The 22435-nt window shown below is 43.4% G+C and overlaps 1 protein-coding gene across 21 annotated transcripts in view; it reads left to right on the top strand.

The window, feature by feature from the left end:
* Positions 1 to 22435, top strand: part of DOCK9 (dedicator of cytokinesis 9) — a 283179-nt gene that overhangs the window by 226539 nt on the left and 34205 nt on the right. For 13 of the 21 annotated variants that reach the window (XM_046028150.1, XM_046028136.1, XM_046028142.1 and 10 more), the window contains exons 36-43: positions 202 to 268; positions 2075 to 2122; positions 4706 to 4842; positions 12400 to 12515; positions 18988 to 19125; positions 19239 to 19421; positions 21194 to 21307; positions 21404 to 21619. In XM_046028150.1, the coding sequence (XP_045884106.1) occupies positions 202 to 268; positions 2075 to 2122; positions 4706 to 4842; positions 12400 to 12515; positions 18988 to 19125; positions 19239 to 19421; positions 21194 to 21307; positions 21404 to 21619 (1019 nt within the window). Of the gene's footprint in view, positions 1 to 201; positions 269 to 2074; positions 2123 to 4705; positions 4843 to 5358; positions 5403 to 12399; positions 12516 to 18987; positions 19126 to 19238; positions 19422 to 21193; positions 21308 to 21403; positions 21620 to 22435 lie in introns of all 21 variants that reach the window. The other 8 variants (XM_046028152.1, XM_046028144.1, XM_046028140.1 and 5 more) reach the window with 2 other exon arrangements.

The following is a 22435-nucleotide window of genomic DNA, read 5'->3' as shown; positions in this document are numbered from 1 at the left end:
GTTAAAGTTCAGGTGTTCAAATGCAGCTTCTTGAAATTCAGTATGCACCTTGTGCCCGTTACCAATAAAGACTGGTCACTGCGGTTGGTTCTTTGATCAGCTGAAAAGGGTTTGAGGGTTTATTCTCCAAAATCTTTTCCCCATCCCCTGAAGTATATAATGCACATAATGATTCTGACCAAATTAATGTTTACTTTCCAGATGCTTTGTTTACATATTGGAACAAGGCTTCAACGTCTGAGCTTATGGATTTTTTTACAATATCTGAGTGAGTAGTTTTGCTTTGCTCTCTGCCTCTTGATTTTTCTTGGCTAATTAAGAGGTGTGAACAGTGCTATGGGGTTGAACTAGGAATGTAGTATATTGACATCTACCGTTTTTAAGCTCTTCTTCCTGGACCTGACCCCAACACCTGCTCTCGGGAGCACATGACTCAGTGGCCAGTGACCAACCCTAAATTACTAGAAATGTAGTTGTTATAGATGAGAGCTAACTGCCTTTGTGTACGAACTATCTGAATAAAATGACACAATTTATTAGTTGGATTGGGTGAATGCTACGTTTCAAAGGAGTCTAATGTAGCTTAAGCAGATGTAAATATGGAGACAAAAATAGCTATAATTTTTAAATGTAAGTGAAGTCTTACATTTTATCTATATTACCCCCCTTTCATCTCTTCAATCTAAGTTTCTGATCTCCTTTAAGCTCTTTGCTTTAAAAAAAAGAAAAGAAAAGAAAAAACCCCACGAATCCACAATCCCTTACCAAAATTTGCTAGGGCCAGGGAGCACCTGGGTGGCTCAGTCAGTTAAGCGTCCAAATCTTGATCTCAGCTCAGGTTTTGATCTCAGGGTTATGAGTTCAAGCCCTGCATTGGGCTCCACCCTGGGCACGGCGCCTACTTTAAATAAAATCGCTGAGGCCAAATGATTTTTCAAATCCAAAATTTTTTAGATTTTTAGAAAATTTACATATATTCTATAACATATTACATGTTATAGGTGTTATAGATTATGTTATAGATTATAGATATATGTTATAGATTTATGTATATTCTATAACATCCCAGCAAGACCTTGGACACCCAATCAAACACATTATTGTTTCTGCAGTACTATGATTATTCGTAACAATTGATAAATTATAACTGTAAATAGCTTTATATCTGGTAATTGGGGTCATGGTTTCGCTGCCAAATATATTTCCCTAAACTCAGGCGAAAACCTGTGATCAGAGCTTTTTGCATTTTGAATTACAGTCTTGGTTCCTAGTCATGATCGTTCTCTCTGCTAAGTTACAAGTGGGAGAGATTGATGACATTCTGCACCAGAAAAACTTACTGGACATTATTGTAACCACTTCTTATTAAATATATGATTTTTTTAAAAAATCAACATTGCGGATATATTAAAACCAACCCAAAAATCAGACACTTGATGTCTGTAAGGGACCGGTCCATTTAGAAAAGCCAAAAGAGGGAGCTCCTCGCCTGGATTGAATGAGGACCAATAAGCAGCTGGGAGGGGCGCCTGGGTGGCTCAGTGGTTTAAGCTGCTGCCTTCAGCTCAGGTCATGATCTCAGGGTCCTGGGATCGAGTCCCGCATCGGGCTCTCTGCTTGGCAGGGAGCCTGTTTCCTCCTCTCTCTCTCTCTCTGCCTGCCTCTCTCCCTACTTGTGATCTCTATCTGTCAAATAAATAAATAAAATCTTAAAAAAAAAAAAAAATAAGCAGCTGGGAGAGTGCCCCAGCCCTGTGCTTTCCCCAGTGCCTGTGCTGAGGCAGACTGAGTCCAGGGGCAGTCCTGTTTGTCCCAGGCCTCCCAGTGGCTTCACCGCCCAGCACAGTACCGACAGCCCAGCATGGTGCCTCCCCTCTAGGTTAGTGATTTTCTCCGGGTGAGAAAGACCCTCCCAAGAATTTCTGAATACCAGAAGTAAGAGGCTACTGGTAGATGTAAGAGTTTATTGAATGTGTTGTTGCTGATGGGTTGAAATAAAGCAATGTATTGGAAACCATTTTATTTTACTGTTTCCCTAATAACCTTTCAACCTAATAACCTTTCAACTCTGCAGAGTCTGCTTACACCAGTTCCAGTACATGGGGAAGCGATATATAGCCAGGTACTGTGGGGGTTTGGCTCGAATGTGTATCATTCTCTGTATTACTTGGCTCTGAATGTGTGGAAATTGTCATCCGTGATGATTGGCAGTTGGAATTCTCATAAACAGCCGCGATGTCTTTGGACTGCTACCGTCAAATCTGGTGGCCTGCATTCCCACCGTCAAATCTTTCGCCTGCATTCCCACACTCCTTCTGTCTCATTTTGCCTCTTGCATATCTCTTGGAAGGATTTCCCTCCGTGGTCTGCTGCTTCACTGGTGTGCTTCCTTCCAAATACGCCCCTGTGTTCTGTTCCTTCCCGTCCCCTTTCTCTTCTCCCAGCTCCCAGGTGTGTCTTCTCGCTCTTTTCTCCTCCTCAAGTGGTTTTGCTTCCCCTGTTGACTTTCAAAGATCACTTTTTACCATTCCTTCTCCCAGCTACAAAGATAATCATTTCTCACGTAACCATTTTTCCTTTCTTCTTCATGAAAGAATGCTTTCAGTCCATCTCATTTGTTCGAATTTCCTTAAAAACCGTCTCTGCAATGGAGCCTTTTCTCCTCAGTCCAGATAAGCTGCCCATGCCCTGCTCTTATCTGACCAGAACTCTTGATTGAGTTTCATACATCCTCATGACCCTGGCCCACACCATTCTCTCAGATCCATGCTGAGTGCGAGGGGAGCTGGAACCTCATTGCGAGGGGCACCCAAGCCTCTTTTTCTTGGAGGCATTTCTTCAGAGCACGTCTTGTCCTTACCACGTTCCCACTCCTGCTCTGCGGCTGCTCAGTGTGTCTGTATCTGTTTTGTCCATGTTGTGTGTCCCGTGATAATGTATTTACGGTGTTGGTCTAAGTATCCTGTTTTCCATTGTTGTTATTTATTTATGAGTAAACACATTTATATTTTAGGACAACTTGAAAATTTAGTAGTGATTGAGTTTTTTCTCTGTAATTCTGTTTTACAGCAATGAAACAGGAGAGAGATTTTTAAGCTTATTTGAATGTAGAGATTTTACTTTTTATGTTAACATTGTTCTTTTCTTGGGATATTTGAAACATTTGCAGAATTATGTTTCATGTTCAATAAGAGTTTGTGGGTGTTTTTTTTTTTAAAGAGTAAATTTAGAGAGTATATTTTACACTTTCATCCTATTCGTATTTATTTTTAACTGAAACGCGGTGGCACTTGAAGTTCTCTCATTTTAACTGTTATTTTTTATCGTAACAGTCAATTATATATTTGCACTTTTGAGTACCAAATGCAAGTATATACAAGGTGACCTTATATGGTAACACCTCGCAGCCGGACTTTACTCCCTTTGACTCTGCCCCGTGGACATGGGGATGCGGTATATTTGTAACCGGAAGGCACTGTGCCCAGCAAGCTTCCCAGCCTTCTCGCGGTAACTGTCACCCACAGCACAAGATGGCCTTTGGAGAGTGTTGTGCAAATTAGGGTGACGTGCCGCAGAGCTGAACATGGTGCATGTGGGAAGCTGAAGGTTTCTGCCCAACAAAATATTTTAGAATTGGGTCTTGTCTAACTGTGAACTGATTTTTTTTTTTTAATGGCTATAAATTTAATTTTTTAAAAAAATCTTCCGACTTTATAAGCACCCTGTATATATTTGCATGTAAAAGTGTGCTTTCTTGGGCTATCCTAAAAACAGATGGGCCCAGGAAGGCGGGAGTGGAAGGTGGTGTTGCTTGTTAGGTGTGTTGTGGAAAGATGTGCCCTGCTTCATAGAAAATTCCTGTGGTTTCTGCTCCATGTGACAAAGATCCCAAGCGGAGTCTGAATGCTGTCGGTGTGTGCCCTCCATGGCAGTCCCGGCTGAGGAATACTGCGTCTTCTCATTGTGTCCCTCTGAAATCACCCAGCAGCATGTTGCCCGATGACAGTCCATGCATGTTCTAGAACTCCTGTTCTCCTCCACACAATAACACAATGAGGGAGATGGTTGGCTACGGGCCGGGGGACAGGTGTCATTCCAGCACGGGTCTCATTTTTCATCTGCTCTGGTGATGGTACACAGTAGGAAGTTAGCTGGATGATTGCTAACCCAGATCACTTTTCTATTTTCTTTACTTGACTGCTGACAAGTTTAACAAAGTGTGTGGCCCTCCTGCCTGCCTGGGTAAGAATAAAGGTGTTAAAACCGCCTCATATAATCCCTCTCATTGCATGTTTGTTCTCTGTTTCTTCCAATGCATTGTTTTCTTTAAAAAAAATTTTTTTTTTGCTCTTTAGTAACGTGTATAATCTGAAAATACTCATGATGTTTGGCAGTTGTCCAAACGCTAACCTTTAGCGCCACGTCGGACTGATGCTCTCTGACTTTTAAAAAGCAGCATCTCTAAAGTACATTCCGAAACTGAAAAGTTCCCTGCTTTAGCTTGCTTTTTGCTTCTTCATCATCAGGTGCTTTGCTATGAACTCAGTTAAGAGCTGCCGCCTGTGTGTGCGTCTCAGGCCACGCTGCTCTGGTTGGCGTGTGGCCAGTCCCCTTGTGCTGTGTCCTGGCCTCACTAACCCTCCTCGTCTCGCTGCAGTGTAACAAGTCTAACTTTTGCTTCTATCCCATCTCACTCATGTTGCAGGAACCAGGAGGGGTTGGGACCCATAGTTCATGATCGAAAATCTCAGACATTGCCTGTTTCCCGTAACAGAACAGGAATGATGCATGCCAGATTGCAGCAGCTGGGCAGCCTGGATAACTCTCTCACTTTTAACCACAGTAAGTCCCATGACATACCATCGTAACAGCCAGCCATCTCATGTGACATCTCAGAGGGGAGAGCCCCAGGCCGCAGCACACCACATTACCAACCTGACTTTTCTTCCAGCTCAGAGCAAGTGGGATGAAGAGCTCATGGCGAAATTCCCTTCTTTGGAGGAGAGTGACACAATGTGGAACATGGTCAGCTACAGCACCAGACCTAAAATGCTGGACCCTTTGTCCCAACCCCCACCCTTCAGTATTTTTTAACGTAAACATTTTGACAGCCAAACATTCTCTGATTATCTTTAATTGAATATTTGGATTTTCTGTGTGCAAGTCCTGGGGACATCTGGGACAGGTTCCTTTCTTTCTTCCGAGGCTATGCGTGTAATTGATCAAGTGTCCACATTCTGACATTCCAGCTTTGAATGTATGTTACTCCTTAAACTGCTATGAAAACATAAAGCCCATGAATCAATTTGTGAGGGTGTGGAAAAGCCAATAACAAAGTGACTTTTTCTGTGTTTTCAGTGTGAGAAAGATATCAAGTGTGCTTGGAATTTCTGTAGACAATGGTAAGATTTAATCAGGTTGAAGTCTGCTTATGAGGCCGCTTCACTTGCAAACCGAGACCTTTTTGTTCATCTTGCCTTCCTAACTTTGGGGCTTTCTAACTTCACAGTAGAGATTCTACCAAAAAGTGGGAGCATATTTTTAATTTACTTTTTTCGTATCACCAGAGGAGACATGACATCATGTACTGTTTCTAGAAACTTAAGTGTTACATCTCCTTAAAAGTTTTCTCAAAGCAGAAAACCTAAAAGATATCAGCCATGCAGCATTTTAAAAACGAATGCCATCATTTATAATAGGTACCATTTCTGTTAGTGTTGTGTTCTCTGAATTGTTTCATCTTTTCTCCAAGCATAACATAGCTAGTTACTGTTTTATGTATACAATTACTTGTTCTCATGCCAAGTAATGCCTTTAATGTATAGCTATTAATATCTTCTCATCATTTCTAATCATAGAATTCCACTCACTGTGATCTTCCTACCTCTTTCTTTATATAGGCTAGGAGTAAAGACAATATTCCCAAATGCTTTAAAATGGTAATAGTTCAGAGTAAGAAGGCCGAGGCATCAAAATACAGCAGCTGCCTACTGTTCCACCCCAAAGTCCAATGTAATGGGTATAGACTCTCTTTATAAAGTTCTAAGCTTAATTTAGATCAGTATTACATTTGCCTGCCACTCACGAATGTACGTTCCTGACACATCTCAGGCTCCAGTACTGGATTTTTCCACATCTTGTCTGTTAGGGCTTTTTCTAGCTCTGCAGGCAAGGGGTTGACACAAACAAAAGAAGTTTTGTTGTTTTTAGTTTTCACTTCCTATTAAGCAAACAGAAATTAAATTCTCATGGTTCTGCAGGACTTGCCACACTGCCCCTGCCCGGACAGTTTATAACACAGGCATCACCTCTCCGTCGGTTAGAATAAATACCTAAACTTTAAAGCACTTAAAAAAAAAAGTCAGTAGACCGAGTCCCCCACTCCAAAGATAATCATTTAGGAAATAGAAAATAAACAAAAGTAAAATGAGTGATCAACACATGAGTGTATAACCTTAATCCACCAAGACAGACAGCCGCTCCTCCCGCTGCAAACAGATTTTGCGATGGTGGCTTGAACTGGAGGAGAGAGACAGCTGGCTGTGTTTTGCAGCCAAGCAGCATATTGTGAACACGATTGACTCCTATTCTCTCTTCCCGCTACCCACAGAGAGCCCGTCCTTCCTGCCTCTCTCCTCTTTCATCCTGGAGTTTTTGCTCTTGTCAGTTTTCAGTGACACCATCCTCAATCAGCGTTTCTCCTTCTGCCTTCCCGAGAAACAGAGTGTAGCTGATTTCTTTTAGCCTCCTCCTGTCTGCTCATCCCAAATTGGTTCTGGTGTCTCACAGTCCTTGCATCTTCTCCTGGAACTCGGTCTCCATTTACGTCTCTAAGTCTGATGATGTATCTGGGTGGCTTCAGCCTTTTTGAGCTCCAGATTGTCCGTGTGCTCAGAAGCCACAGAGAAGGCGGGACATACTGTATGTATACATGTGTATATGTGTGAGCATATATATGGATGTATACAGACGTGATTTCTTTACACCGGTACCGAGGTATTTATGGGAAATTTGTAATCATACATGTCTTTCTTAAAAAAGTCCTCTTTAACGATGAATACAGTACCTTCTGTTGGACCAACCAAGATGACATAAATCCAGTATGTGAGAGATTTGCAGGATACCAGAGTCTAAAATTTATTTGAGAATTTATTTTAGAAAAGAAAAAAATAGGAAGAGGGCCCCCTCCCTATGTATACCACCTGCAATTTTGTTTTGTCTTAGTTTCCGAGTAGGAAAGGCTTTGTCAGGCCTCAGCTTGACCAGCTGGGGGCAGCAGAGGACTGCCAGAAATTTAATCCAGTGACGTCCAAGTTTCAAGCCCCCATTAGTAGGACATGGGAAAAGACACCATGTACACCTTACCTGTAACCATGGTGGGGTCTTATCTTTACTCTTGGATTTTGATAGGAAATAATGAAAATGATAAGTCCCACTGTGTCCAAATAGCCTTCACTATTCAAAAACACTCAGAAGATAGAGGTTCATTATGTTTGGGTCATTACCCAGGTACGTGAAAAGTAAATGTTTACAACATTAAGACATTGACCTTTTTATTGTGAAGTGCATCCTGTTGTGTATCAACAGAAGCTGTTTGGGTCAAATGGAAAATTGAAAGTGAGAGCTACCTGTAGAATATTTTACGTAAACCATGCTGTGGGAAGGAAGCTAAGTCAGACCTGTTTGTAAGTAAGCGATACGTGTGCAAAACACACAAAATAACACTTTGCATTTACTTTGTGGTTATATATTGCTCGAGGAATATATTAAATTCGTTTGCATGATAATTCCTATTTCCTGCTGGTACCGTAGGGCGAAAAGCCAGACAAGAGGTAGAAACACTTAAAGAAAACCTGCATTTTGTATCATTCGGTATAAGAGAGAGTTCAAGGTCACTGGATTAAGTTGCAGAGAATGTGATTTCAGGTCATTATGGCAAATCATTTTGTAACTGAATTGCCCATTAGCTAGTGTGGGCACTGGGAGTTGGAGGTGTGGAAACAGACTGGGTGAGGCCTCCCGGGGTATATTGTTCAGGTCTTTTAAACGTCACACGGGGAGGTGAAGAGTTAGATGAGATGGTTTGTAAGACCACATCTAACTCTGAAATTCTTTGCCGTCTGTGAAGTGCAAGCAAGACAATGAGTATCAGTGATCATTAAATTCCCTTACTGTATGTGACACTGAATTTACAGGAAAAACACAGAGAACCTGTATTCTTTGAAGTAAGATTACTATTTTACAGAAGGTTTTAAACATGACAATGAAACTCTTAAAATGGGTAAAAAATCGACTTAGATGCTTTAAAAGTATATACTCAAGATAGTAAATGAAATGTTTATGAAGTCACTTTTTTATTATTCTGAAGCAGGTTTCCTTGATTTAGAAATATATTTTTGCATGTTTTCTAGCATTTCAGTTATCAGGCTATAACTCGGGAGTTATAACTGACCTACCTCACACATGTGCCTTGCATATTCCATCTAATATGACAGTCAGTCATTGGAACTTCTTGCAATTGATGGGGTTTCAGAACTGCGAAAGTCTGGCACGATGCCTCTTTAAAGTCAGGACATGTTTACATTCTTAATAACCTTAAAAAGGACTTTAAATTACAATGCATGCTTAAACCAAGTGTTTCCACAGTCTGGGCTGTATATCCCATACGAGGTACTATTTCCAGACACAGCTGAACATTAGACTGAGGTTTTCTTCAGAGAAGAGAAAGCAGATGGCATCACCTTTCCTCAGGTATAAACTCTGAGATTACAGACCCATTCCACAAATCATTTTTGAGCATATTAGGGTTTTTGTATGAGTCAGAGGACAGAAAGCAAATCACATCATTTTTGCCTTGGAATATTATTCCTTATTCTACTGTCTACTCTTTGCTCATTTGTGAAGAAAACATTTTTAGCAATAAAAGTGGGATGGAGATGAACAAATAGATAATAACATAGAGGTTGATCGGTCTGATAGTTTGCTAAAGTATATGCAGTTAGTAAAGGCTGCATACCGTGAATTAATATATCTAGGGGACTAGGTCTTCCGTGTTTGGGGCCGCCTTTTAGCAAGAAGATTCCGTATCATTCAGTAGCATTTACTTTTTTCTCACATTTCTCACAAAGTGTATTATTTTTCTGGATTCAGATTATGTGGGCCAGAGGAAAAAAAATAATAAAAATAAGGGTAAAGGCACCTGTTGAAAAGAAAGTGCCTCCTGTTAGAATATGTATCTGACTTCCAGCCCAAACGTCCTCTGGCATTTGGAAAAGGCAAGTGTTTTTGTCCTTCCCACCACATCCCCTCTGATGGCGTGGCAGTGGGGAGGGAGAGACTGTTTACAGATGGGGCCAGCGTTATTCAGTCAAGCTGTTCTAGTAACAGGAGTTTGTTAAACAGAGTAAGGTTCATTAAGACTAATGTAACAGATGACATTAGAGGGGAAAACTCATCGTTTGCCTCTGTGTTGAGAAGACTTGGGGATTTTAGAATAAATCATTTACCAGAGTTATAACAGAATGAAAATTGTGTCAATGTGAGCAGTGAATCCAAGGACGCTAAAGCCGTCCATGATGTGTGGACCAGAGGTGGCACCTCAAGGAAGTCCTTCTCCTCTCTCCGATCAGCCTGGCTGAAGGTAGTCAGTCAGTGCCCTGCGCCTCAAGGCACCACAGTTCTGTAGGGGAAATCAGTAGGGTTAACACAGCATTCCTTACTTGCCCCAGTGAGAATCTGCTTAATCAGCTTCAAAGAGTTGCTGACCGATACTTTAAGAAATTGCATTTTCTCTTAAGACTCCTTTTTGGATGTACCAAGTCAGTTTCATCTTCTTGGCTTGGCCTGTAACATGGTGACCAATGACGAAAGCCTTGCCTTGTGCACTACTTAGTTCCAGGCGTTGAGACCAGCAGTTTCCATGGGAGTATCCCTCGGTGAACTGTCCATGCAGTCTATACCGCTTGGACAACCTCTCTACGCTGCCCTTTATTTTTAGGGACTTTACTAACACTGGCTCGGGAATATTGCTGACTTTTTTGAGAGAGGAGTTTAAGGAGAAGCAAAATTATAACCAGTTGTGGCTCAACTGGATCATTTCTTTGATTCTTCGATGATTCAGACACAGGCAGACAGATTTCTATATGAATCTGACTGTGATCCTTAAGGAAATGAGATACACAATGTCGACACTCAGAGAGAGTCTAAGAGCTTGGAGAAATTTTGTCATTGTCATGTTTCCATACATATATACATAATTAACATAAAAACTTCATTAGCGTGGCCATTGATTCTGTGTTTTAAAACAACACATTGCCAAGTTCCAGTCCTGAATGGGTCCAGACCTTTCAGCTGAAATTAAATGGTGTGGAAATTCTTCAGTGTGTAGGCAATTGTGTCTGTAATGATCACACGTGCATACGTTACCTTTCCAGAAAAAGAAAACGTCAGTTCTTTGCCAAGAAAAATATTAAAATCATCACCAAAACAAGTTCCTTATATGATTTCCCCTGACCATAAAACTTCAGCAGTCCCCAAAGGGTCTTTTTGGCCTGCGATAATTTTGGTTGGTCTAATAAAAGATGCTATATTCCCCCACACCTCCCGCCCCGGTTTGTAATCACGTAGCCATAATTAACAATCTGTTTTCCTCTTTCACCGTCTCTGATCTTACCAAACAAACCATGCTGAACAAGGAGGTGCCCCGGCTTACAACGGCAGTGCAGTGAAATTTGTACCAAAGTGCATCCATCTCTCTGTCTCGGGGAGACCTCTTACCAGAGAAGCAAACACAGAAAGAACCAGCATGGCGCCGGGTGCTACAGAGCCCCTCTCAAGGCACACTGACTCTGTTGCAGTGTGAAAATCATGCAGTCCACAGACACAAACCTTCAGAACTGCCCTTGTAGAGCAACGCTGGGTGAAAACACGTGATGGTGTTTTTCGCCTATTTTAAGAGCAACGCAGCAGCTTGGAAAACCTCTTTCTAAAAATCCCTTTGTAACTCTGACGTTTATCAAAGTCAGAATAACATCATGCTAGTTATTTTGTCATAATAATACATACTGTGACACAGTGACCTGAATAAGGAATTTGGAGTGTAGTGTCTGGGTTTCTTTTTTTTTCCCCCCCCATTACTGGCTCAAGAAAAATCCTCTAGGTTTTCTCTACTTCATTTTCCTGATCTGTATAGAAAATGTCCTGCTCTTTGGAGGATAAAGAAAATTACCTACATAGTAAGTGTTGATTTGTGTTTGCTCCTTGGAGTAGGACATTGTGTGATGTTTCATTATATTGCCATCTTTCTTTGACCTCTAGATCAGTACTGTAACATCTCTGCATCCCTACATGTATTTCCGCTAATGCATATCATTTCATAATTTAATATCTCAAATTGTATGTCAAGCTACATTTATGTCTGTACTAAATTGGTTTTTACAGCCACATATAGAAGATATCAGCTTGTATTTAAATTACGATTCTTCAGGTCCTTTCCTTTTCTTAAACGTTCCTTTCAGACATGTACTGGCTTTCGTGCTTTTTGATGAAGCAAGTAGAATTCTGTTAGCAGTGCAGTCAACTCTTGGTTATCGCTCGTTGTTCTGGCTGATCGTTTAGATCTTTACGTTATTGATTCAGCACTTACACGGCCGTCCACCATGTGCCAGCCGCTATTCTAAGAACTTCCCAGATCTTAACCAATTGAATGCTCACCACAACCCTTTGAGGCAGATACTTTTACTATCCCCATTCTACAGATCAGGGAACTGAGGCATAAAGAGGTCAAATAACTTGCCCAAGGTCACACAACTAGCAAGTGGCTGAGCTGGATTCAGGGCCCCGCAGCCTGACTCTGACTCACTTTCTTAAAAAACCTGTGCTGGGCCGCTGCCTCTGTCTCTGCGGGAAGCTTGGGAAATCTCAGCTTCGGTCACCAGCCCCTCCCATCCTAAGAGCTCAGCCCCGTGGCTCAGTGGATTGGCTCCCGTCCAGATGCCTTCCTGGCTCTGCTGTTTACTAACTGTGGGACCTAAGACAAGCTGTCCAAACTTTCTGTGCCTCAGTTTCCTTCTCTGCAAAAAGGGTTTAAGAATGTACATACTTCACAGGGCTGCTGCGGGATTAAATGAGCGAGAACACTGAAAGTTCATAGAATTACGGCTGGCACATAGCCTGCACACAGTAAATGTTTGCTGCTCTTATTTCCCTTCCAGAATTGAAAAAGAGTTCTAATTGAACAGACACATTATTCATTATGTACCCCCCAACCACTGAAAAAAGGAAACAAGGCCCCAGAGGAAGCCTTCCGTAAATAATCAAAAGTTGACTGCGACTACACTGTGCCGCCAGCCTCTCCGTCTGCAGTCGCTGGGCAGTAACCTTGTGTTGTAATCCACGCAGGCTACGGCCACTCGGACGCGGACGTTCTCCACCAGTCGCTGCTAGAAGCCAACATCGCTACCGAGGTGTGCCTCACGGCCCTGGACACACTCTCTCTGTTTACACTGGCATTTAAGGTTCGTAGTGAACAGCTGGGCCTGGTCAGAGCTTTACCTTTTAAATTCATTCTGCTTGTTTGGTTGAACCAGCAAGAACTTCCTGTGTTGTATTTTTTTTATTTCAGCAACTGTTTTTGCCCCTGTAAAGAAACCACACATCCTCAAAATTCCTTAGTGAAACCATTGCATGGTTAATGACTTGAATTCCTTGAAATAAAAGAAAGTTCAGCTGGTCAGGGTGTGCTGCAAATGATGGAAACAGTCCCAGGAGGTGGTTGCCTCTCGGCCAGAGGAAAGCAGCCCCCTGGAGAACATGGTTTGCTGTGCCCTCAAGGCTGATTAATAATGGGAAACTCATCAGACATTTCTGCCCCGACTATCTGAGAATATCCAAATGTAGCAGCAGTTAAAATTAGCTACTTATGTGTAGAAAAGCAGTAACTACAAATACATTCACCTCTTACAATTTTAAAAAAATCTGTTAGTAACTCCAGTGATAGAAGCATTTCAAGGATAGAAAAGAAAAGATTGTTTTGGTCTTATTTTTAGGTTTCAGCGAGTAATATTCAGGTAGGTGGAAATGGTCTCATAAGGCATTCACTTGATTCTAGGGACCTAACGCTTCCCAGGCTTGCTAATTGATTGCTTCCATTTCCAGCATGGAAGAAGGAAATTGAATTAGAGTTGATACATGATGATTATTGAAACAGTGTGTTTGTTTCCAAGGATATTTGGAGAAGATAACCAAAGTCATTTTCTGCTTTACTTATCTTTGATTCTCATAAGGTGCATTTTTTTTTTTATTTTGGATAAAAATAAGTTACCCTGATATCATGTCACTTGATTGTATACTCTACCTTTATTCTTCTCAGCAGCCATGCTACTCACGTCCCCATGAAATGTCATTACTGGGAACCCATTGAAGAGATAAGGAAACACAGACCCTAACTGAATGAGTGTGGGGGTAGCTGTGTTCTAGTCCACAGAGCCTCCACTCTCGTGGCTCTCAGCAGACCCAGGGAGCTTGTTCGAAGTGCACATTCTTAGGCCCTGACCCAGACTGGCTAACGCAGAAAGTTGGGGGATGACCTGAACGCCATGGCTGGAGAACCAGAACCATGTCTGGAACCTCTTTCCGTTTTCTTTTCTGCGTTTTTAGTTAAAAAGTGTGTTGCAATCAGCAATGACATTTTTTTAAATTAAGATTTTATTTATTTATTTGACAGAGAGAGATCACAAGTAGGCAGAGAGGCAGGCAGAGAGAGGGGGAGAAGCAGGCTCCCTGCTGGGCACAAAGCCCAAGGCGGGGCTCAATCCCAGGACCCTGAGATCATGACCTCAGCCAAAGGCAGAGGATTAACCCAGCCACCCAGATGCCCCTCCGCAATGACTTTTTTTTTTTTTTAAGATTTTATTTATTTATTTGACAGGTAGAGATCACAAGTAGGCAGAGAGGGAGGCAGAGAGAGGAGGAAGCAGGCTCCCCGCTGAGCAGAGAGCCCACTGCGGGGCTCCATCCCAGGACCCTGGGATCATGACCTGAGCCGAAGGCAGAGGCTTTAACCCACTGAGCCACCCAGGCGCCCCTCGGCAATGACTTTTTAAATGTGACTGCCGTGTGTACCTTTATCACTGCCAGCTGAGAATCTTTAAGTTCAGATCAGAACTCTTCAGTTCTATAAGAACAGAACAGTTCAGAACAGAAACTTACAGAATCTGTAAGTTCTACCCCCTGCTTCACTCCACCGTGCCCGTGCTCCTGAGACCCTGCTGCTACGCGGCAGGTGGAGCCTGGCACACTGGCCGGGTGTGAGGACGGGTGCGCCACAGATATAGTCTGTCGGGTCTGTGAGAATAGTGACAGTCTCTCTACTGTGCAGCCTACGGTTCTCACTTTGCCCCCTGAAAAATGCTTGCTTCACATTAAAGAAGCAACCTGTTCATCAAGGTTCCCAGGTCCCCAGTGCCTAGCCACCAGAAGGCTCTGTCTCTTGAGAAACAACACCTGATGGTCCCCGATTTGTGACATTTATTGTCTAAAGGTCTTTGGGGGAGATTGCTTCATGTCTCTGGACCTAAGATTTCTCATTTGAAGGTTAGAAAAAATAGGATCTGCCTCCTGTGGTCAGGGCTATTGGAAATTTAAAGATGACCTTTGAAAGGAGCTGCCGCTTTCCGGATGTAGATGAGACTTTACCTCCCAGCTCCAGCAGGAGCCAGATTCTAAGCCTCTGGTGGGTCTGCTTGACATCTGGAAACCTTGATTCCCTTCTCTAGAACATGGCGATTATGCCTGCTGTATGATGGACAGATGCGAAGTACCCAAAGACATCTACCCTGTGTTCATGCCTTCCTGGTCCTGTAAGAAAGGGTCTAACTCCTGAGACCCAGGGGGAAGGTGGAGCTTGAGCGCTGAGGTGATCCTCTGTCAAAGTCCATATGCCTGTGAGCAAAAGCATGTAAAGCCCAGTGCCCCCATGCAGAAGTGGGAAGATGGGCGGGCGTTACAGCGGAACAGATGTCACGCCCCGAGGCAGGCTTCCCTGGCCTAGATTATAGGTTCATGAGGGGCCCTGGCACAGCAGCCTCTTGAATCTTCCTCTGCAAATCATTTACTCAGCTGAGGCATCATTTGGAGCATATCTGAAAAATTAAATTTTTACATTGAATTAGTGGACGTTAATTTGAGAAAAATCATCTTCCACAGATAAAAGCCCCATCGTGATCAAGTTTCTGAGTTGACCACATCTAGTAAATTGCCAAAGGTAGCCAAGAAAATACATTCTTAATGAGAGAAAATGTTTGAAAAGATTTCAGCCCTGCTATTTATTAAGTGCCTTCCATGCCTCGGGCATTAATCTTCACAACAGCCTGGACTGGTGGATATTCTTTTACCCCATTTTACAGATGAGGAGACTGAGGCTGAGACAGGGCAGAATATTTGCCCAAGATCACTGCACACCTGGCCTGCCAAAGCCCTTGTTCTCCATCCACTAAACCAGGTGTGGGAGGTGGGACAGAGAAGGGGGGGGAACAGACAGAGAGAAGAGATAAGCTGATAAGCATGAAAGTTTTATAAACCAAGGTAGTTATGTGCAGAAAAATAAGGTTCCTCTCTGGCTGTTTTACAATGTCTGTGATTAACACAATCCCAAGTCAATTCTGGCCTTTCATAGTTGATCATCTTTTTAAATGTGTTTGCACGTTTAACCTGAGAATGTATTTTTAGCAATCCCACCTTGTGCCTTTTCTTGATTGAGCTGCTTGGTGAGAATCCGTACGTGACGGTGAGAAGCACTTGGATAATTGGGTTCTTCTAGGGAGTTTGTGCTCATGCAGACCATGAGCCTGGCCTGCAAAGACACATGAAATGAGGTTACCTTAGTGACTAATAAGCATTTGCAGCTGAAACAGCCCTTTGCTAAGGTGGATTTTTTTTTTTTTTAAGATTTTATTTATTTATTTGACAGAGAGAAATCACAAGAGAGGCAGGCAGAGAGAGAGGAAGGGAAGCCGGCTCTCCGCTGAGCAGAGAGCCCGATGTGGGACTCAATCCCAGGACCCTGAGATCATGACCTGAGCTGAAGGCAGCGGCTTAACCCACTGAGCCACCCAGGCGCCCGCTAAGGTGGATTCTTAAAGCGATGTCCAAGTAAAACTAAATGCCTTCTGCCCAGGAGAGGTAGATCTGTCTTAAATAGCACTAGACATCTCATTTTGGTGCCCAGGATTTAAGTTCATTGTTATCCTATTCCTAGATCTTTAAAAATTACTGATGTGTCTTCATTCTCTGAAAGGCTCATTTCCCTCAGGAGGACGTGTTACAACAATCAAACCTGCCTCCACATCAGACACTCTGAGATTGATTTATAACCTATTCCCCACCTTGTTGCTAGAGAGAAGCTGTGCCTTTCATATTGTTCTAATGTCTCATTTACTTTCCCGAATGAAATTTTCCTATCCTCACTACAGGTCTACAGGGATAAAAAAGTAGAAATGAGATACACTCTGGTGTTACCTTGGTGACTTCTGAGTGAAGTGAAGGGTGGTTTTGTTTTTGCTTCTTCCTTCTCCCGCCATGAACCTTTCTGAATATTCAGAATTTTTTTTAATATATTTTATTTTTTATATATTTTTTTATATTTAGAGTATATAACTTTCTAATAAGTGAAAGAGAGAGGGCAGAGGGGGGAGAGAAGAAAATTGATTAGAAGATTACAGAAGGCAGCTGGTACAATGGGGTATGTCTGGGGTAAGAGAACCTTTACTCCTTGAAATGAGGGATTACTTATATCTTAGTGTGAGTGACTTTTAACTGCATTCTTGCAAGTGGGTTTTGGGATCAGAACCCAAGAAGACTAAATCCTGAAAATGGGAAGCGAAATCTTGACCAGAGAGAGTGAGGCAGGAAAATTTAACTCCTGGGGTAAGAACTTGGAGACAGGCCAGATCCAACAGCAAGACCAGGGCTCCTGGCGATTTTTGTACACACCGTCTCATCTGGATGTCTCCAGCAGATAGTGCTGAGAGAAGGAAAGCTCATCCAGATCTGCGCAAACCTTAATCCTCCCGTAATTAGGGAGAACAGTGCCCCCTGGGAGAAGTAATGTTCACAGACAACAAAAGTCATGTTCACATGCAAGCAGTTCCAAAACACTGGAAACAGCCTCTCCCCTCCCCCCGCCAGTTGGTGAACAGCTGCTCATGGTTGAGAATGATATCATATTCTGTTAATTAAGTCCCATTTTCTGCTCATTAAATGGCTCTCTTTCACATGATGGAATTCAATACTGTGCCTCAGTGTTTCACGTTATAAAGATCCCTGTGAATTCCAGGTGTCCTACCAGCTGTGAGTCACTGGACCTAAGAAAACAAAACTTACTCCTTGAGTAAAATTTTTCTCCAAAAGTAAGATGAGGTAAATCTTAAAACTAATACTCTAGCTGTACTTTGCTGTTCAACAGAATTACTTGGCCATAAGCTATCTCCGGTCATTTGGCACAATGGTAAGATTGGTTTGGGATACTGGCCTCCTGACGTTTTTTTATTATAAACATGTTTGCCTCATGCAGAACGCAGACGTGTGCCCTCGCCCAAGCACACACACACCTCTGTGCATCCTTGAAGATATAGCCCTTTAGTGTCAATGCGGATTTAAACACCACGGCTACGTGCTGGCCTCTGGCTCGGCGACACGTCTGTCTGCCTGTGTGTTAGGCACTCTGTGAGAGTTTTAGCCAGCCAGGCTCACAGGCGTTCAGTTAGTGTGAATTTACTGCATGTGCAAGAAAGTCTTGCAGAACGGTGAGAAGTAACCTTGTTTGCTTTGTCGAGTAAAACCCGTGATGTGAAAGTCCTGCTAGCCACCTCTTACTGAGCCAGACCCATGAATGCATCAGATGCTTTTTGTACTTGACTCGCGTGTTCACAGTAGCTGTGCAAGGTCAGGTCCAAGGTCGCCATTTTACAGACGAGAAAATTAGACTCAGTTTACCTGTGCAGTTCTGTGCACATGATAAATGGGGCCTGATCAAAGCCTCTGGGTTTCCCACCTTACCAAGCTTGTCTGGTTACTCATTGCTTAACAGAGTGCCTGAGAAGCCTGAAAAAAAACTTAATTTTGTTTTTTTAAACATTTCATTTATTTGAGGGAAAGAGAGAGCAGGAGCAGGGGGAGGGGCAGAGGGAGAAGGAGACTTCCTGCTGAGTGGGGAGCCTGATGTGGAACTCCATCCCAGGACCCTGGGACCATGACCTGAGCTGAAGGCAGACATTTAACTGATTGACTGAGCCACCCAGGCACCCCACAAAATTACTTTTGGAGGATCTCACTTCCTATACCACACTTCAGTATTTTTTCCAGCTTGTTAATCAGCTCATGCCTGTAAGGGCACTTCTTTGTTGGAATTAAGATAGCCCGAAGACTGCCTCTGTACTGGTTGCTGGTATACAGTAAAAATAAATAAATACATAGAAGCCAAATCAGTACTTCGGACCACTAGTCCTTCAAGCCATGCTACAGTTCGCTAGGCCGTTTTATGATTAGTCCCTCCCCTAACAGGAAGAAGCAAGCGGCCCCTGGGTGGCTCAATCAGTTAAGCATCCAACTCTCTATTTTGGCTCAAGTCATGATCTCTGGGTGGTGGGATCGAGCGTCGAGTTGGGCTACATGCTCAGCTTGTCTCTCCCTCCCCCTCTGCCCCTCCCCTCCCTCACGCTTGCTTTCCTTTCTCTCTTAAATAAATAAAATAAATAAACTCTTTAGAAAAGAAAAAGAAAAAGCAAAGTCTCCACAGCAGAAATTTAGTTATAGACTTATTTGTGCTCCACAAGGGTTCTCTGCCTTCCTGGAGATTCATGGTAGAGTTCGTTTAAATTACAAGTTGTCTTAGTACCTGGGACATTGAACCTTTGAGTCTGAAAACTGTATGTAACCTAGTACGGGTGTCTGGCGTGTCTCACTAACCAAGCTGTCCTTGTGTGTTTTCAGAACCAGCTCCTGGCTGATCATGGTCATAATCCCCTCATGAAAAAAGTTTTCGACGTCTACCTGTGTTTTCTTCAAAAACATCAGTCTGAAACAGCTTTAAAAAATGTCTTCACTGCCTTAAGGTCATTCATCTATAAGGTAAGAGGCTTCCTCGGGGGAAGCCCTCGCTGATGACCATCTTGTTTGCTTTCCCTCTGGAGTTGGGGGGAGCACTGATGTCCACCTGCCCATGTTCTCTGGTGTTCGCCTAGTTCCCCTCGACGTTCTACGAAGGGAGGGCCGACATGTGTGCCGCTCTGTGCTACGAGGTCCTCAAGTGCTGCAACTCGAAGCTGAGCTCCATCAGAACCGAGGCCTCCCAGCTGCTGTACTTCCTCATGAGGAACAACTTCGACTACACTGGAAAGAAGTCCTTCGTCCGCACACACTTGCAGGTGCGCGCGGGTTCGCTCGCCGGCCCTGGTGTGTTCTGTGGGATTCTGTGTTAGCAGCAAGGCTTCACCACGTTTACCGGTTTACCTTAGCGTAAGTCGGGCAAGGTCTGGCCTTGAGATGGAGGACTGAAAAGTCACATTGACTGGTCTGGTTTATTTCATTCTCCACATGCTAAGATTTGGGCCCAAAGTGCATTTTTGTTTGACTCAATATTGGACTGACTGAAATTCTGTTGAATCATCATCTGTTAGGGTCTGTGTGAGTGAGCGTGTCTCACAGCAAATATCTTAGGTAAAACACAGAAAGTCCAAAGTTATTCTTTTTTAAAATTTTTTTAAAGGTTCTCTTTATTAATTTGAGAGAGAGTGTGTGTGTGAGAGAGAGCACAGAGGGAGAGGGAGAAGCAGGGTCCCCACTGAGCAGGGAGCCCAAAGCGGGGCTCCATCCCAGGACCTAGAGATCATGAGCTAAGCAGAAAGCAGACGTTTAACTGACCGAGCCACCCAGAGGCCCCTAAAGTGGTTCTTTTCTGTCTTCCATCTACTGACACACCTGCCATCTCTCCAAAGTTAAAATGTCCCAAATCCTCTACGCTGGGAACCATGCAAGATATGGAACAGTCTTAATGTATTTTTGTAGGCTCTTTTCTTCTGTGAACTCATGTAGGAGTGTCCTCTCCGTCTCCGTATTTATTCCTCTTTTAAACAAATAGCTGCTGTTTGCAAACTATGTGCTAGGATTCACGGGTACAACCATGAACAGAGCACAACCCTCTCCTGGCCCTCGTGGAGCGTGCAGTCTGTTGGAAGACAGACAGAGCCCGAAGCTCTTCTCCATACACTGTCCTCAGTGCTGTGCTAGAGGAACTCAAGTGCACTGAGGAGGGGAGGGCCGTCTGGCTGGGGCATGGAAGCTTCTAGAAAGCTGTGAAAGATGAATAGGGGATAGCAGGTCTAGAGGCTGAGCATGTTCCAGGCGATGGATGCACAAGGGGAAGGACCTGTCAGGGAACTGGAGACGGTCCTTACAGTGAAGTAAAGAATGTGGATGAGAAAACTGAGAAGACGTCATGCATATCTGGAGGGACCACCTGAACTAGTGCTGAGCATGGATCAAGGGAATCAAGGCCTTAGCTGGAGAGACTTTGGGGAAGCCATGGTCAAATCCAGGCCAGAGAGGATGGTGTCTTGGACCAGGTATGGTGAGGTTAGAAGGAGAGAATGAGTTGACGGTGCTTAGTGATTGATGGCACCTGGGGATGGTGAAGGAAAAGGAGGGAAGAAAGATGGAATCCATGTGTTAGCTTGAGTGACTGGGTAAACACAGAGCATGACCCAAACCCCAGTAAAGACAGATTCCCACCTCCCTGCCATTGCATAGTTAACGTGTATATGTTTTAATAAAAGATGCAAAGGACCATCCACTTATTGAAGATGTAGTGCATACACATTCAGACCAGTAACCAAGGAGGTTAAGTGATAAGGTCTCCCTGTTTATTAGAGAAAGTAAGTGACTATCCAAGGGATAGCGGCTTTATCTGATTCTCATGCCTCTATACTCTCTCGGTGAGCATTTTGCTATGCAAACAAAATACTCAAGGATAGCAAAATCCCCTGAAATGATTCTTGGAAGGGGAAGAAGATGACTCAGACGATGTTTCCCACACTGGAATGATCTATGCTCCAAACTTTGTCCTGTCCTGAAGGCAGGAGCCAAGTCTGGGGAGTCATTTGAAGGTGAAATGATTTTCTCACATTTGTGTGTCCCTAAGGTCATTATTTCCGTCAGCCAGCTGATAGCAGATGTTGTTGGGATCGGGGGAACCAGATTCCAGCAGTCCCTGTCCATCATCAACAATTGTGCCAACAGTGACAGGCTCATCAAGGTGGGTGGCCCCCAAGCCTGCCTCCTCATCTAGGACGCATGTGGACAGGCAGAGCACAGCTGAAAGCCGTGTGTCCTCCTTCCACCCTTGTTTTAGCACACTACCTTCTCCTCGGACGTGAAGGACTTGACCAAAAGGATACGCACGGTTCTGATGGCCACCGCCCAGATGAAGGAGCACGAGAATGACCCTGAGATGCTGGTGGACCTTCAGTACAGTCTGGCCAAGTCCTACGCCAGCACTCCCGAGCTCAGGAAGACATGGCTGGACAGCATGGCCAGGATCCATGTCAAGAACGGGGATCTGTCTGAGGTAGCCCAGCAAGCCTCTCCATCTGGGTTTTGGGGAAAACTATGTCTCATTCAGTAAAAGAAGCCAATTTTAAGAAAAATTTCCCACTAGTCAAAAGAAGGGGATGCTTCAACAGTGTTAGGCTTGGCGTTACTTTACATCTCTAAGCATCTCAACCGTTTACGACCTGTAAGGGAATGTTTCTGTCACAGGAGAGGATTGTCTGAAAGCCCTTAGAAACCGTCCATGGTCACATAAACATGCGCTAATTCAAGTGCGCTTAGTTTCTGCATCAAAACTCCTCTCTAGTTCTAAAATTCAGCTCCTTGATGATGGAATTTAATGTTCTGTTATTAAAGTAATGATAGGACATCACTTTTTCCTTTTGGAGGTAGTCGTTGTCATCTGTGAATGTGGTAAGCCTCAGAGTGCTGCCCATGTACAGAGCGTGTTTCCAGAAGGAGGCGGGGGGTCGGGTGTGTGGGCCCCGGACACAGACCAAATCCAACACTTAATCAGTCTGTGACATTGAACCCGTTTTTCACCCCTCTGTGCTTTGTGACATCACCTGTAAAAGGGGAAGATACTATGGAAAGCAGTAGGCTGTGTGGAAGGCTCTGTGTTCCTCTGAAAATTGTGTTTACAATTTGGGCCTAAAGCATTTAGGTGTGACCAACAGTATAACCAAAGAAGCGTGATTTTTTACTTTTAAGCTTCTGTAATTGCCTAAGTTAGTACAGTTATATTCTACATCTGAAATTTTTAGGTGACTCTTTTTACATAGATTGTTAAAAAGTCCATTCTATTTGACCGTAAATTTAATCTGAACTACATATT

This window comes from Meles meles, chromosome 14, assembly GCF_922984935.1.
Source record: "Meles meles chromosome 14, mMelMel3.1 paternal haplotype, whole genome shotgun sequence".
NCBI lineage: Eukaryota > Metazoa > Chordata > Mammalia > Carnivora > Mustelidae > Meles > Meles meles.
Note: the sequence above shows the minus strand (reverse complement) of the source record. Positions and strands in the feature narration are given on the sequence as shown.